This window comes from Xiphias gladius, chromosome 17 (assembly GCF_016859285.1).
Source record: "Xiphias gladius isolate SHS-SW01 ecotype Sanya breed wild chromosome 17, ASM1685928v1, whole genome shotgun sequence".
Lineage (NCBI taxonomy): Eukaryota > Metazoa > Chordata > Actinopteri > Istiophoriformes > Xiphiidae > Xiphias > Xiphias gladius.
In genome coordinates this window covers 2,334,053-2,351,153 of record NC_053416.1, presented here as the reverse complement: position 1 = coordinate 2,351,153, position 17,101 = coordinate 2,334,053, and the positions used below count along the sequence as shown (strand labels likewise).

Sequence of the window (17,101 nt, the reverse complement as noted above, 5' to 3'; positions counted from 1 at the left end):
AGGTTAGATGTCATTTCCTCTCTTCAGTCCGGCCAAATCCCTCAATTTCCCACACAAGCGCGCGCACACACACACACACACACACACACACACACACACACACACACACACACACACACACACACACACACACTCAGAAAAGAAAAACACTTTTCACTCTCGCTCTGATTCGCATTCATCCTCTTGAAAACACAGAGAGATGCACACTCACGCCATAATAGTTTGTTCATCCACATAAACAGTTCCTCACACACATTTTCTTTCTCCTACTCTTCCTCAAACACACACACACACACTCATAGGCACTACTTTCTAAAGAGGGAGAGGACAGGGGTGCTTCACAAATTGCATGCAGACTTTTTGCATCAAGTGTCAGCCCTCCTGCCTCCTCTTCCTCCTCCTCCTCCTCCTCCTTCCTCACTCTGCTGAACTCTTAAGTCAAACACACCCTCAGTATGAGCCATGACGGAGCAAACACTGCCCACATGGGTTAGAAACTCTCCAGAGAAGAAGGTTTTTCTCAGTGGGAATATGTAACTGTTAAACGTACGGAATATGGCTGAGACCCCGGCAGTCAAACCTCCACTGCGGAGATCCTTCAGTGAGCATGTGAAAGACTCCACCAACAAGGCTTGGGACGTCTTCTGGAGGAGCGTGAGGGAGAGGCGGCTGTGGGGTGAGTAGGGATAGGATGTGGGTCGTAGGTTGTTCGGCTGGCTGTCATCTTGGAAAGGGGAGTTCTACGCAAAGTTGCGGCAGCATCTTGGTCGTACGAAAGGGTTGTTTTCTGCAACTCAGCATGATTCCAGAATTTGATATCAGGGATGAGATATGTGGCTAAAATCTTCTGTCACTGTAACATCGAGAGTCGAGAAACCGTTTACAGACAAAATAACCAGTTTTTCGTTATCCAGTGAATTTAATACCTGACTGATGATTGTACGTAGCTGATCAGTACAGTAGTTTGTCTTACTGTCCACAAAGGTCTAATACCAGCAGAGAGACTGCAGAAATGGCAGAGGTAATGCATAAATCGTACAGATATAAATGTATATGACCTTATGTTATATATGTCAGCGTAAGCTTTTATTACAAACCTATCTCTTCACAGCCCACGTCCAGCGTCGCACACCACTGCCACCTGCATCGATTAGTGAAATCGAGACTTTAAAGGATAAATACGTTTCCACCTGAATTGTTCCAAGTCTGAATTGTACATTTCTTTTTTTTTTTCCAATTCACATCTCTCCTGCAGCTTAAACTCATTCATTCATTCACTTCTCTTTTCAGCCCTTTGAGCTGATGGGGGGGAAAAAAGCAAAGAGTTTCAAAAACATTTCACTGAAGACCAAACTAAACAGACTGAACAGGCAGAAGAGAGAAGCAAGTGTAACAGGATCAACATAGAACCAGTGATGTTTGCTCAGCGCTGAGCTACTGTCAGAGATAGAAAGTACAGTCACAGTTGTTTCAGAATTCAAAGCCATGAATCAATGTCACCCAGTGTAAAGGTGTGGCTCTTCAGCGTGGTTTTAATAGGTTGTAGACACACTGAGCTCCGTGAGGCCAATAATTGCCAGCAGGATAAAATTGTTTTCGGTCTCTTAAGGCATAAACTTAAGTATCTCTCAAACAACCTTTCAGAAGCTTCTTCTAGATACGCTGACCACGTCTAACACCCTGGTCAGCCGCTTCTTCTTGCTGTCCATAACATATTAGCACGACAGCTTCACAGAAAGACTAGCATGGGAGCTGTAGGTGAGACCGAGTTGAGTGACTTTTTTCCAGTGCTTGTTTCACACTGTGAGGGTGACTCGCATGCTGATACATGACGCGGCTTAACGGAGATCCAGGAATCCCAGCATGTTCTCCGCACTGAGAAGTCTCCCTCCGTCTGACAGACCCTGAGGGGTCAGACGGTCTCAGAGCCGCGTGGTACTGAACCTCCCCAGCGGGAATCTGGCAGTGTTTCATCACCACTAACACAAAGCCGGTTTTAATGGATTAGCGAGCCTGGGAACACGCCGCGTCGCGGCATGTGGCGAGAAAACGGTGTGCTGATAATCTGAAGCTGCTTTTTTTTTTTTTTTTTGGGTTTTATTTTCCTGGCGGTAGATTTGTGGCGTGTGTGCAGGTGTGTGGGCTCGTTGGGTGAGACTGCGACCGGAAGGTTAACTCACCGGACTGGCTGGGAAAATGCCAAGGTGACCCTGAGCGCGGCACTTCACCTCCACCTGCCGTGGCCGCGTGCTGAGCACCTCTCAGGTGTAAATGTGGGGGACCGTATGAATGTGAAGCAGGGAGCTGTGAAATGATGTCACCAGAGCATCTAAAAATAGCAGCCCGTGGAGGTTTACATGAACTGAAGTGCCAAACCGAAAACTTGAGAGCTGAATAAGCTTTTCTGAGTCTCAGTCAGTTCATTTGAAAGTAATCCTTGAAATCTCATGATTTGCTCATGGAGACAAATTGATAGAACTTTGTTCTTCACTGTGTTTTGGTCTTAGATGCTAGCCGGCTGGCTTGCTAATGAGTCGGCCGCGGCCCGTCACATGTGGAACTTACAGGTGTTTATTTCAAACAATTATGAGCATAAAGCGCATCACTAACCAACCGCGTTTGACCTGTCAAATCACTGTTCTCTGTGTAAGACCGCCCGCCCGGACACGCCACCGTCCTACTTCCCATTGTCCATGTGCGTCAACTCTCCAGAAAAGCGGCCATTTCATCGCATTCACTCCCCAATCAGCACATCTGCACCTTGATTACTGCTTCTGTCTTCTCACGCGGTGCCTCACGACCTGTCACAATGAACCTGATCCTTTATTTGACCAGATTCAGGCTAAGCTTGAAAACAACTGGTTTATTTGACATGTTATGAAGCCACGTCGGAAGGCGAGAGTGTTTATAGCTTTTCCAAAACAACCACATTCGTAACTAATGGAAAAAAAGAGCTTGATATGTTCAAACCCGGCTTACTTTGTCACTCCCGCACAGCAGGGTAATCACTGCATGGAGAGTGTGTGAATGTCGTTTTTGTTGGTTTTGGAAAGTCAGCGAAATTGTTGGACACAGCCCCCCCCCCATAATCGGATGTTGGAAGTGTGATTGGGGAAGGGACTTTCCAAAGCTATGCAATCATCCAGAATAGTTTAGTTCTGACAGAGCATACCGGCTCCTTAGTCGTAACGTGCAACCAGCATCTTGCTGAAGGGAGAACGGTCCAAAATGAGACAAGGACTAATAAGTCTTCTGTGCCTAAACCGTGACGACCCCGACAATATGCAGCCATGTTTGTGACTGTGAAAATCCCGCTCCCCCCACAGCCAGACGCCAGCACAGAGCATGAAGTATAATATGTCACTGATCCTTAGGCTGCAGGATGGTGAGGCAGGCTTCTAAGCTTTTAGACACGATGCTGGAAAATCCAAAACAGCTACTGTACCTTCAGGGGTTTAAATGAACTGCAGAGATAAACTGAAAAGTTGAATAATCCTTCTGCTAAAAGTTACCATCCAGACTCTCACCGAGTGCTTCCTAAAGCTCAAGGAATAACTCTGATTCTTCAACTACCTCTGTGTATTTATGTGGGCAGGTCTGCCAGTGTATGAACGAGTGTATGTGTGGGAACAGTGTTTTTTTTTTTGTTTTTTTTTTCCCGTGTGTGTGTGTGTGTGTGTGTGTGTGTGTGTGTGTGTGTGTGTGTGTGTGTGTGTGTGTGTGTGTGTGTGTGTGTGTGTGTGTGTGTGTGTGTTTTATTCAGACAGCTGGTTCTGCTTTTTCTGTGAGAGCTGATACCTGGCCCCAGCTGTGCGTACGCTTAAATCTGTGTGTGTGTGTGTGTGTGTGTGTGTGTGTGTGTGTGTGTGTGTGTGTGTGTGTGTGTGTGTGTGTGTGTGTGTGTGTTTGGATTAAATCAACAAATGACGTTAGTGCAGTCGTGCTCACTGATTGGCTGAGATGGACTCTATTGTCCTGTGCTTCATAATCCAGTAGTACACTTACAGACAGACACACACACACACACACACACACACACACACACACACATTTTCACACTGTAAAGAGAAAAGCAGAGAGAAGAGAAGACGTGAGCTACCATGAGAAAGGAAAAATCAACTGAAAAAAAAAACTTCACGTCATAAAGGTAAATGTCACAGTTAAATGGTGGAATAGAGTTTACGTCATTTCGTCCATGCCAACCCAGATATAATCATATTTCAGGCTTTAATATCTTACGACCTAAGCAACCATTTTCTAAAACACCAACAAGATACACATCTAAAGAGGTGAAATTAGTTCTAAATGCCAAAATATCCTCTGGAATAGCATCTAGATGCCATTGAAGCAACTGCATCTTAACCAAAAACAAAAAAAACCCTAAATTTGTTTTGTTTTTGTTTTTGTTTTCCCACCACTGGAGACTTATTTCCATAGATCCATATCAGCTATGGTGGCATTTTCCTCACCAGGTTCACAGCAAATGAACTTGAGTTTGAAGTCACTTTAGCTTTATTATTATTTCAATTTTGTGAGAGGCTTCTGTACCTATTGCGTTTTGATCCTTATACGAGATGCACAACATTTTATTGAGGTAATTTTTTTTGCTAAACCGATTCATGCATATCACAGCAGATCAACGGGCCTGTTATGCCCCAACAGAGGACACTAAAGGAAACCATCTGGAAAGCCTGCGGTGCTCGCGGTGTAAGACAAAAGGTGTCGCTGGGGACGGGGGCTGGGGACGGGGACTGGGCGGGACGGGGTGTAGCGCAACGGTAAATCAATAATAACACAAATGTAACTCAGCATTTTGGGGTGAGTTTGCCGCAGCACCCTCAGCACCCCTACTTAATCGTGACTGTGGCAGAGGGCGACCTCTCTTTGTGGAAAATCTTTCGGTCCAGCTGTGCGTTACATGCGTGGCAGAGGCCGAGGGGGGGCCAGGGGCGGGAATTGCACCTCAGGGCCCCCCCTGGTGACGGGCCTGGCAATTACAGAAATCATAACCAATAAGGACGTCAGTCAAAACTATTTCTATTAGGCGTCATAAAGACACAGTGTAATTTTCCTTCAAGGCGCCGATGCAGCGGTTCCACTGCTTCAGTTAAGGTGGTCGCTGCTTGTTCAGGTTGCGATAAACAGTTCAGGGACGTCATAGGATTTTCCTGCCGACTATTTAGTTTAAAACAAAGCAAACAGACAAACTGACGGCGAGAAGTCTGATTATACCGCGGGTGTGCTCCGACTTTCGAGCACCTACAGGTCATAACATCACATCTGCACTGATAGCAGCTGACAAAATGTACTACTTCATGGGACATTGGAGAAAAAATTGGCTGTAACTCAGTTGAAAATGCGAGGACGTCCTATTTCTCTGATCTGTGCGTTTGTAACGTAACTACATCCCATCTGGACGGGGAGAAAATCGAAGGTACACCTGAGAATGGCGGTGGATGTACAAGAGAGAGCTGTTCTGCTCCGCACTGCAGACGTCAACCCAGTCTGAACTCGGATTTGCTACTCTGGGGGCAGAACGTGATTGTTATTTTTTCCTTTTCTTAACCAAACTGTGTGCGATCTGAACCGGATTTGTGTCTCTCCTGAGGACTGGCCATCATATTTAGCTGCAGTGTGAACACAGCCTGAGAGAATCACTGCTCTAATCCTCATTTCTGTCTCTTGCGTTGTCCCCTGCTCTTCTTTCATCACTTCACCGTCTCAGAGTCTCTACACCACGCAACCACCCCCCCCTCCCTTCTTCTTCATCAGCCCGTCCTAATATTTATGCCTCCGCTAAAAAGTTGTCATAACTCACAGCCCAAATATGGTCTTCCATAGCGCTCCTCCAAACACAGTCTCTGCCAGACACACTGTGTAAACTTTGCCGTAACTTTTTCCTTGTGCCTGGACGGATTCATCACCAATATGAAACAATGATGGTCTCCAGAAACTCGAGGAGCGTCAACGCCAGATGCAAATTGGAATTTAATCCAGGGGTCGCAATGTCTGATGAGAGTGAATGTGTGCAAATGTCCACAGAGAATTTATTCAAATATAATGCTAAGAATTTAGACTCGGAGCAAGCAAAAATGCCAGGGGATTTAAAAAGACATTTCGATTAAATCCAGAATTACAGGAGTTTTTAAAAACCCGAGGAGAGATTTCTGAAGTCGTCATGCTTCCCCTCTTCAGCAGGAAAAAGGCTTTAATGTAACACGAGGTATTGGTTCGGGTTTTCTGATTCCAGAGTGTCTGAGCTTGTGCGGAGCGAGCGTTGTTTTTAAGAGTTTTCGTCGTCTAGTATTTCAAATGAAATGTGTAGAGAGCTGCAGTTAACCTTTGCCCTCGGTGAGTGGAAGTGGCATCGTGGCAGCACATCAGCGGATGAGAAGAGCCAGTTATGAGCACAACTTCTGTGGCGATTAAGTTTAATTGCTCACATGTAGTATCTGCAGGAAATTAACAGACATTCTGAGATTTTCAGATTCTGTTTAATGAGCTTGTACTGAGAACAACATAAACCCAGAGTCTCTGTGGATTTCTGTCCCGAAATAGGAAAGTTTCAAAATTTTAATTTGACGGTGTGATGAAATCACTGTAACTTTATATTTTTGTAATTAGGCTTTAACTTTCTTTGGCTTTGTATTCGTGAACACATGTTTGGATGCATTTACCACCCCTGGACTGTGGCGGATAATTTAAATATGAGCGACTCCTGCAGCAATAGAATACCAGTCATTTTCGCCGCCGAGAGGGAAACTGGTAGAGGGCGCTAGATTTTCGGGAGAGCATTTTTCTTTTGAAAGGAGACATTGACGCCACTACTGTTTATCCACATGAACAGACAACACATCATTCAATGATTTTACAGTAAAGTAGCCTCAGATAACGAAGTGGTTCTCGAGGATAAAGATGATTAAAACTGAAAATGAGTAAGCCGAGAGACCCCGAGGCTCTGGGCCAAAAGTGACGGAAAGAATCAATGTGAAGGCTGGTGTTTTTTCTGCAGTGATCAGAGACGGGCCAAACCAAACAGCCAAGCGGGGAAAGTGTGGTGGGAACGTGGAAAACACACACATACTCAGGGAGAGAGAGGGGGACAAAACAAACAGGTCCTCCTCATGTCTCTACAGCCTTGACAAAAAGAGGATGACACCCACTGTCACGTACTCGGGCACAGACTCTTTATCAGCAGCTTTCAAACGCTCACACACACACACACACGTCTTGCGACTTGAGTGGCAGCAGCTTTACTGCAGAGGGGGGAAGAGTGCGTGCATGTGTCCGTGTGTGTGGGCTACCTCCGTCCGAGCTGCAGAGGCACGCGAAGACAAAAAGGAAAATATACACTCTTTACTCTCCCGTGAAGCTTTGGGGTTCGGGTCATATCGGCATTTATAACAACAAAACTACCACAATCGGTTCATTCCCTAGCTGAGGCAAAGTAAATCCCTGCTGAGCTCTGCAACTTTTTGGGATTTCAAGACAAACTGCCACAGTGAGTCCTACCACACTCACTGCAGGTAGCAAGAACAGTATCCACTGGCTAATAAGCACCGAATCCACTGTCTGACACTTGTGCAGGAACAAGTCTGACAAGCCCCAAAGCCCACAAACATCATCTTCAGCCGAGTCGAGTTGAGCCTTCAGCTTTGTGGCACTGAGCAGTCTCGACAACAAACGCATCAGGGCGTGCGAGGGGAAAAAAAGATGGTAGTCGGTTAAACCCACTCTGCTTAAAGTAAGCTTAACTTTGTCAAAGCACTGAGCGGCACCGTCGTTGGAGGCTGCAATGGTCCCATTTTGATTGCCGGCAGGGATCTTGGTGATATAGAAAAAGCAGAATAAGGGGGAAAAGGTGGGCGCTTTCGTCAGACCCCGACTCAGATCGGGGCTCTGGCTTTATGTTGGAAGCACTTCGTACCTGTGTAGAACTGGTACATTCTAAACTCAAAAGAGACGCTAGACGCTGTTTGTTTCTGACAACACTAGTCTTAACTTATTGTCTGGTTAGTAGCCAAACCAAAATAGCTGGCAGTTAGCAAATTAGCTGGTTTGGTGGACTGCTGCGGCCTGTTCCCAGCGTGCCAGCGTGAGCAGCTAGCCCCACAGTTAGCCGCTACACCACCAAGCTTCAATCACAGACACTCAGTATTAGTAAAAATATAAGACAATATTTTGTCTTGGAAATTACTTTCTAAAAAGCGCAGGTCGGCTTTATGTTTGAAGTTAGACAATATCACATTCACAACATCAGATATTGTTTTTGAATGGAGAGCGTACCAGTGTTACTATAGTCTTCTGCAGAGAGTGTTGTGTAATAAAGTTGCTGGGCTTGCCAGTGCTTTCAGGTCCAGTTATAATGAGTCTTTCAGAGTTGATAAAAAGTGTGTTGTTAGTCCAGTTTAACCCGCAGGAGTTCCTGAAGGCTTCTCTGCCGTATTTCGCCGCCACAGAGGCAAAAGATGCAGCATGACTGAACGAGCTTATGGCGTCTCCCTATGTCTTTACTGCAGAAACGGTCAAACGACCCAAAGTTGTACCTGTCACAGGTGATGGGCTCAAAAACAGAGAAAATAATCTTGACCGCTTCAACAGTCTGACAGGAGAGTGAGCCTGTGACTCATAGACAGAAATGTGGGTTTTACGTATTACTATATTTCAGGTTCCGCTTATTCGAGAGAAAAGGCCTCAATGATAAGGACTCTCTTCATTGGATTCCTTCCACTTCTCCTTTTTACATACTCTCCCCTCCTTCCTTCTCCTCATTCCCTCTCTCTGCTTTGCTCTTCTTCGCTCTGCTCACCTCCTCTGTTCCTCTCTTCTTTCTTCTCTGTTTGCTGTCACTCTGACTGTGTTCACATGACAAGCTCAGGGGAGTGCTGAGTTCGTGTGTGTGTGTGTGTGTGTGTGTGTGTGTGTGTGTGTGTGTGTGTGTGTGTGTGTGTGTGTGTGTGTGTGTGTGTGTGTGTGTGTGTGTGTGTGTGTGTGTGTGTGTGTGTGTGAGGGCATTTTTACTATTCTGATCAAGGCTGCGTTACAGTTTAAAAAAAAAAAAAAAAAAAAAAAACTTTTCCAGATGTGAAGTGGAAAAAATATTCCTAGCTGAAGAAGACGAGAAAAAAATCCAACTGGAATAGAAAAAGTAAAGGATTCAGATTTCAGGTTCCTCGAATCCAACGTCAGCAAAGAGAATATTTGAAAATTGTGCTATTTACTGAAATGTTCCCCTGCTGCACGTATTCTTTCAAAATTCATGAATACTTTACTTTATAGGGACCTCCGACTAATTTTTATCAAAAATAGTTTGATTACTGAAGATGCAATCTGTGAGTGGGAGAAGATGAGAATAAGAAGGAAGCAGGTCTTCCTGTCCAGAATGAGAATTACTTACTTTCTTCTTGGAGTTGGAAAAGAAAATGTGTCTCTAATGCTGCAGCGGAGGAGTCAGAGAGGGGCTCGGTTGGCCGAGCCATTCGAGAGCCTGTTAACTTTGGCATTGATCACATCTTCCCCGGTGACGGAATTGTAATGGTTTCAGGACCAATCACAGGGAGGCTTTGTGTCTTCCAGCCTTTAATTACGTCCAGAGAATATCTGGTGAGCAGGTGAAGAAAATTACAGCGTTACGGGTAACATTTGGCAGAGAGCAAAGATGGCCATTCCCCCATTTGTTTATCCATCCATTTTCCGTCGCTTATCCAGGGCTGCTCCACGGTGGAGGTGTGCTGAGCAAGGTAGCCCAGACATCCTTGCCCTGGGCAACATTTTCCAATTCTTTCCAGGGGATCCAGCCCGTCAAAAAATCTGTATAGAGTGTTGTCAACGGAAGCCCAAGACGCAATACAATGCAACCACTGCCCTTCACCCTTAAGGTTGTGCCCAGACACAAAACTTGATCCAATCCTTTTTTTTTTGTCCGTATAAATTTTAGATAAATTTACATATGTAATTGAAGAGTCTGTCATTCGTTTTAAATATAAGCCTGTTTTAGTGCCAAAACCTTCAACAAAAAGCACAAATAAAATAGCAGTAGTCATTGCATAGTTGTACCAACAGACCTGTCAGTCAATTTGGTCTTGGGGCCCTGTTGTTTACTCTGGATTTTAGTCCCTTTAAGTTGCTGTCAAGGTAGAAAAAAACAAGTTTTCAACAAAATGTCTGCACCCTTTCATCAAACTAAATGTCTTTGCATCATTTTATACGCATTTTCCCAACATTCAGCCCAACATACGTCTACATGGTACCTTGGTATCTAGAATTTGATTCAAAGTTTTGTACAGCTGCGTTAGGCTTGACCACATAACAGTGGTCTTGTGAGAACTGACCCATCAGCAAGTTCGTCTGTGTTGATGAGGTTAAAAAAAAAAAACTGCCTGTGTCTCTACAATGAAATACAATGAAAAGCACTTGAGGTTGTATTAAAGCAGCGGAGGGACGGGGCTTTGAAAGGGAAATGGAGTGAAAAGAGGCAAATATGCTGTTGACAGAAGCCAGAGTCCCATATTCCACAGTATTTATTTTGTTGGTTTTATTATCTTGGAGGAAATGTGCTTTAGCAGCTTCCAAAGAGAGCAGAGAGGACAGGAGGCCACCTGAGAGCCACAGAAAGACCCGAAATGGCTGTTTTTCTCATCACCGCGCTGTAGATTTTCAGAGAGGAAGGGTGTGGTTGTAAACCAGGGCACAGCCGAGGAAAAGAGCTTATCTAAAATGACTCTGCTCTCTTGAAGCAGCAGGGTGTCCTGTGGCTTAGAGAGTCTGTTTGTTAAAGGTACAACAATCAACTTTTAATCCAGTTTTGCCAGTTTCAGTGTAATGTAACTCACATCATTGATGAAACCCTCCTTGTTCCCATCGTACCTAAACAATAGTTTACTTTTACCTTTGATGTGTTATCAATTTAGCATCCACTTTCCTAAATACGAGACTGGTTTAAAGAATTGCTAAGAGCGTGCTGAAGAGGTAATGCTGGCAGTTCATAAAGAAAATGAAATGTAGATTGTTGTCACTCTGAAGTAAATGCCCAGAGCCAAAATGAGTCCAAACTAAGTCGTTTGTCTGCGCATTTAGTGTTTTGCTAATTCGATGCCTTCATCAGTAGGACAAAAATCCACCAGCAGTACTTTGTTTAAAGTTTAGGCAACTGAAACTACATGCGTGAGCGTCAGGAAGGGTTTTCTTCAAAATAAGCCCTTTTCCAAGGAGGTATAAAGAGATCGTGCCAGTTCCTGTTTGCCACTGAATGCTAATGTAGGTTGTCGTATGGTGTTTGAACAACTAACTAGCCAGTGCAGCCTTTTTTAGGGTGCGTCCAGATCTGTGTGTTTAATGCCGTCTGCTAGAGACTGCGGGACTAGTGGAGTCGGGTGGGTAGGAATGGACACGAGCCCGAAAACATGAAGTAAATATTTAATTCTACTAAATTAGCATAAAAGTAAACTGTAAACATATGGCCTGCAGTCAGTTACATGGTGCGGCTGACAAGTTACAGATAGTTTGGTATTTGGGGGATAATGAATGAGGCACCATGAAACACTCACCTGAACATGCTAAACACGGTTCGGCAACCGTACCCAAATGCAGACGTAAGCCTGCCGTTGTAGCCACCTGATAAATGCAAGCCTACCTGTAGATAGGTAGTCCGGGATCAGACCAAACAACGTGTAAGTCTTCAACCGTGTCGGATCACAGCAGCAGCTACATGTTGAACAGTCCTAGCTTCCAGGATCAGGAATCTTAAAAACCACGGCGTCATGGATTTCATTCCATTGAGACCGACAGCTACACAAGACAAGCCAGAAAATTCAGACACGTTAACGCGTCCGTCGGGACGTGTCGTCCAACCACATCTGTTCCGACTGGCTGCACCCCGAAAAGCCTGCTGTCATAGAGAGGGACAGGATGTGAATAATCGTACAAATGTGGATAACCAGCTCACACTTTCAGACACTCTCTCCTCGAAGGTATTCGTGCTGTTGTGGAACTAGTGATGAATGAAAATTAGAGACCATGAAGGAGGATTTCCTGCTTCCTCACCTCTGCACAACCTGGCCAACTGCTGCAAGAAGTGAGCATGGTCTTCAAATTGTCAGTTTTCGAAAGGCTGCTAAGACTGTTGGACGCATTCCCCTGTTTTTGCCCTCGGGAAGAGAGTTTCAGGCTATCCCGGAAGCCCTTTGATTGCACCATAGCGAAATGTTCCGTTTCTGTTGCGACGGTGTCAAAGGAACTTGAAGATTTAATTCACTTTTGACACCATGATTTGTGGGGCTGTTGAACCGGATTGCATTAAGATGTCAGGTTTACCTAGCACAGTGCGGTGCCTACACCCTCAGAAAAATACCACAGAGTTTAATGGGCACCTCTCTGACAGACAAACCAAACATGACACATTTCATAAAGGTAGTATTTATTCCAAGGCCATTGTATGTGGTTGCTTTAGTCTGTAGCCGCGGCCGTGATATTGTGTCCACTCCCCGGCACTTTTTCATTTGTTTCTCTAACCTCTCTAGCCGCCTCGGTGAGTTCAGACTGGGACACTATAGCTTTTCCTTTCAGAACGATATTTAAGAACATTTTTGTTTTACCTGTCAAACCAAATCCTCCTGTGCCTTTCGGTCCTGATTAGCTTGTCTTGTTTTAATTAATCCCCCCCGTGTCATTGCTCCACTTCCCGCCGCGGGCCCCAGTTGGAACTGAAGTCCCAGCAGGATTTGTGTTGTCGTTTTCATGTCCACAGAATGTGTGGGTGTTGAGCTTTTGTTCCTATCTCGTGTAAAGAAGGCAGAAACTGACAACCAGCTACATACTCTTCTCCGCAGTGTTAGACTACCACCGGTGTTTCCCGATGAGAGCTTCCTCCGGCACGCCTGCCTATCTGAATGTTGGTTATGTTGATTTTCATATCTGTGAAAACTCCCCGGATTCAGTCATCCTCTGTGTATCTTCGGCTGAATAACTTTCCGTGCTGCTGCCCAGGGAAAAAAAAAAGAGGTGGCTGTTTATTTCTTTTTTGCTACTTTTCCAATCTTGTAGGAGGACACATGATAACAGCGCAGGCAACAAATTGGTTGGGACAATGCAGGACAGCAGCATTGTGTCGGTTAGGCGGGCGGCAGCAAGTCATCTCATACAACAGTGCCCCCAAACAGACCTCATTTTCCCTTCTGTTGGGAGGTAGCATGTAAATGCTGCGGCTTGTTGAGCGGCTTCAGTCTCAGACAAGAAAAAGAATTTTTCCACTTTTTATTATTATTTTTATTTGTTATTACAAAATAATTAGGTATAAAAAGCCAGATAGTTCAGTTCACCACTAGCATTGAAATTATATACCATTATTAAACTAACTTTTTTTTTTAACTTAAAGGAGTTATGTTTAAGAATGTAAATTTATTGATAGTTTTGCAATTAATCTGTTTGATGAGTGATTTCTCCCAAAACTTTCTCCAAAAGCCTTGTTTCAAGATTGAGGAGGGAATATTGGCTATTAGAGAATAATTGTATATAGTCGATTTTGACCAAAATCTCATCAAGCGCTTCACAGTACAGACACTCGCATCTTTCTTATCCGCGCACGCAGCTCTCCAAAACATCCTCGCATCCCAACCGTCAACACAAAATGCGTCAGTTTCAACACTCAGCAAAGACCAGATCGCAAGTCCCGGAGCTCTCTCCTGTCGCTCTCCCTCTCCGGTTACTCCGGTTGTTCCACCGTCCGCCATTTCTGCTGCCTGGGCAGAAAACACCACTAGCTACGGGGGGAAAAACAAAAGCGCACTTCCTTCTTGCCGTAAATGGAGCTTTCGTCTTCCCGGGAGATTTCGTACCATAGGTCTGTCACCGGACCTCTTTTATAGACGATAAGTGCTGCTCGCTGGCATTCTACATAATTTGACTCTCAATTGTAGCAGGGTCTGTAATTCGGATTCCGTTACTTCCATTTGCTATAAAATGTCCGGGTCTTGAATCTGGTCATGACTGCGTCCAACATTTTTCATGTGAGCTTGACCACTGTTTTATTACGTCAGTCTGGACTCACCGATGGTCTGATCGGTTGGTGCGGAGTAAAAGCCGAAACGTGGAAAAAACTGCAAATGAAAACATGTCATTACAGACTTAGCTTCAAAATGCTGAAAACAAACAAATTATGGCTGTTTTTGGATTTGATTGTTCACCCGCCCATCAGTAATGTATTTTAGGGCCAAACCTAACCTCATTGCGCTGCTAAATTCAGCATGAGTGTTTTCGTATAAAAGCATTAGTATCATGCCTAAAACATTTCAATGCAAATATTTCCCTTAGTACAATTCTGTTCAGGCATAAAGGGTTTCCGGTCATTCTGGCAATACCTCTGCTCATTGCGTGCACCAGAAATGACTCTTGATTCTTGGGGTGGGAAGACTGTCAGTCGTTAAACATTTCAAACGGTCTCTCCCCACTTATGTAGCAGGGGGAAAACAATTGCGTATGTAACAGGGGGGCTGCAGTTCATACATGTATTCATGTCTTGTGAAAGTGCAGAGGAGTGAGAGTTTTTAACTCTGCTTGTTTCCGCTCGCTGATACACATCTCTCTGCCACTGCAGGATTCGCATGCATACACTGTGTGACTCTTTCATGGTACTTCTCAAACACAGTTGTGGTATTACTTGATCAGATTTTTTTACTTACATGTGTGCTTATACACAGAGCATCAAAAATGTATGATGTTCAGCATAAATAATGCACAGTATTCAGTTTAATGAAGCTGCTTAACAAGTCAGACTTTATGTAGCTCTCACTTTTTCTTCATGTTTGTCTCATAACTTGGCATTATGGTTAATAATTGCACTGCTAGGTGACAATTCGAAGACATGGATTTTAATAAGAGCTGAGTCGGTTTTTTTTTTGGTTTTTTTTTCTTTGTAGAAGCAGAGGTAGATAAGGCAAGAGAAATATAAAAACACAGTTTTTGATTTCCTACAATCCCCAGAATACCTTGTGACTTTAGATAACCCCTGAGGACCAATGGTAGCCAACCACACGTGAGCATGCTAATTGCTCAGTGAGGCTATACTCGGGGATGGCACTGCTTTGAGCTAAATGACAATCCTAACGTGCTCATGCAAGTTTAGTGGTTACCGTGTTTACCATTATAGTTTAATCTGTTAACATGGCGCCATTTTCTAATTAGCACTAACCATAAAATACAGCTGAGGGTGTCATCACTGATGCTAAAACTATTTTTCAATGTGTCACTATATTAATGGCGAATAAACTCACTCGCTTGTAGAGTGTGTGGGTGGAAACAGATTCTGAAACATAGGAAATATGTCTCCAGCTTTTGTATTCTTATCTGTTTTACAGCGGCTATGATCGATACTTTTCCATTAACAATGGATCAAATGACAACGTACAAACAATGCGACAATGTGAAAGGTGTCGCTCGTGGGGATGAACCTACAGAGATTCTCAGCTGAATCTGTGTCTCCCTTGGCTTTACTGAGCTTTACAGTGAGTTTCAGTTCATTGTTTATCTGTCAGGACCAGAACTTTACTGTTTGGGTTCACCTTCACCACTCTCATAGCATATCTGCCACAACAGGCAGATGTTTTCAGAGAAAAAGCTCTAAAAACCAGCTGTCTACTACCTGCTCAGCAGAAAACAGCAGACAGACACAGTTCGAGACCAGCTGGAGAACATAGTGGAGCATTTAGCAGCTGAAGAGTCAGATGTTTCCCTCAGGAGCTGGTGGAGACCAAAATCAGAGCTAAAACAGAGGGAATTTTGGACTTGCATTCATCAGGTGGACGCAAACACCACTCCGGACTAATGTTGTTCCATAACTGCGGAATTAAGCAACTTTTTGCTAACAAGTTCATCATATCAACTTTGTGTTCACAACCTGTTTCGTTGCCTCCAAGTAGCCAAAAATTCAGCTAATGGAGGTTTAAATTCAGCCTTTTGCAGCGGGTCAATTTAGACATGTAATCGAACTGATGTATTCCAAACTCGGAAACATTCCCATCTACCATTACTGCTGGAAAATAAAACTTAGAAAGCCAACACCTTTGGTAACCAGGGTTTTAGTCAACAATTTTTGTGTATTTTTTTTTTTTTTTCTCATGCATACAGGCTCACTTGTGCAGACTGTTCACATGCACGTTCTATTAAACCTGCGGTCCCCTTGAGGAACATCTTTTCTTTGGTGGATGGGTTCTTTGGTGGTTTGGTGGCTTCTACGTGCCTGTATAACTCTCCCTCCCACCATCACAGGACAGAGTACTTTGTCTGTTTTTATGGCTTCATTCTGAAACTGCTAACTGATGAGCAGATGCTAAATAGCTCTTTGAAACAGTAAGTGAGTGTCTATATTCACTCTGCATCTCATGGTGCGTGTGTGTGTGTGTGTCTGTGTGTGAGAATGACTACAACAGGATTGGCTGTCTGACAAGCAGCCCTGTTGTTAAGGAACTTCTCTGCTTGAGCACAGACTCTCAAGTCAAAGAGCCAGAAGCCTTTTGGCCCTAAAAGGAGTCGTTCCGTTGGGCAAAGATGAACGTCTGTGGTCAGGTTTACGTCTGGATGAAAGCTCCTACTGAACCTGGCATCTTCAAAACAAAAGCTTTACCCAGCGTCATTTCTCAGCCGAAGGGTGACTGGCTCTGTGTGCAGTTTTTTTTTTTTCAGATGTTTCCAATTTGTTTGGCATGACTTGGCTGCTCCTGCGACCTTTTGAAATTAGCCACATATGATAAGGGCTTATTAATGTCTGTTCTTAATCGTGAAAAATAACCTATTTTCTCACTATTTTACTTTCTATACATATGATCAACTCTGGTATGTCAAAGTGTCCTTGGATGCACCAACATTTTTTTGAAAATAGCCCCTGCTTGCAAGCGCCGCGTCATAACTTTGACAATAACAATAAAAGCAACAGTAGCTCACTTGGGGTGGATTACCCACAGCAGTGGCTCTCCCCCCTTTGGAAGAAAAAATCCACCTTAAGTCACTTTCAATAAATCAATTTAATCAAACATTTGGAATAGCGAAGAAAGTAACAGCTTGATGCAAGTGAAATGTCAAATGACTTTTGACACAACCCTCTCCTATTGAC

The 17,101-nt window shown here is 44.1% G+C and overlaps 1 protein-coding gene across 2 annotated transcripts in view; it reads left to right on the top strand.

The window, feature by feature from the left end:
* Positions 1-517: 517 nt before the first annotated feature.
* The window catches only part of si:dkeyp-23e4.3 (rho GTPase-activating protein 7), a 106,317-nt gene continuing 89,733 nt past the window's right edge, over positions 518-17,101 (top strand). For both annotated transcript variants that reach the window (XM_040150773.1, XM_040150771.1), the window contains exon 1: positions 518-676. In XM_040150773.1, coding sequence (XP_040006707.1) covers positions 556-676 — 121 coding nt within the window. In that variant the 5' untranslated portion in view covers positions 518-555. The remainder of the gene's footprint in view (positions 677-17,101) is intronic.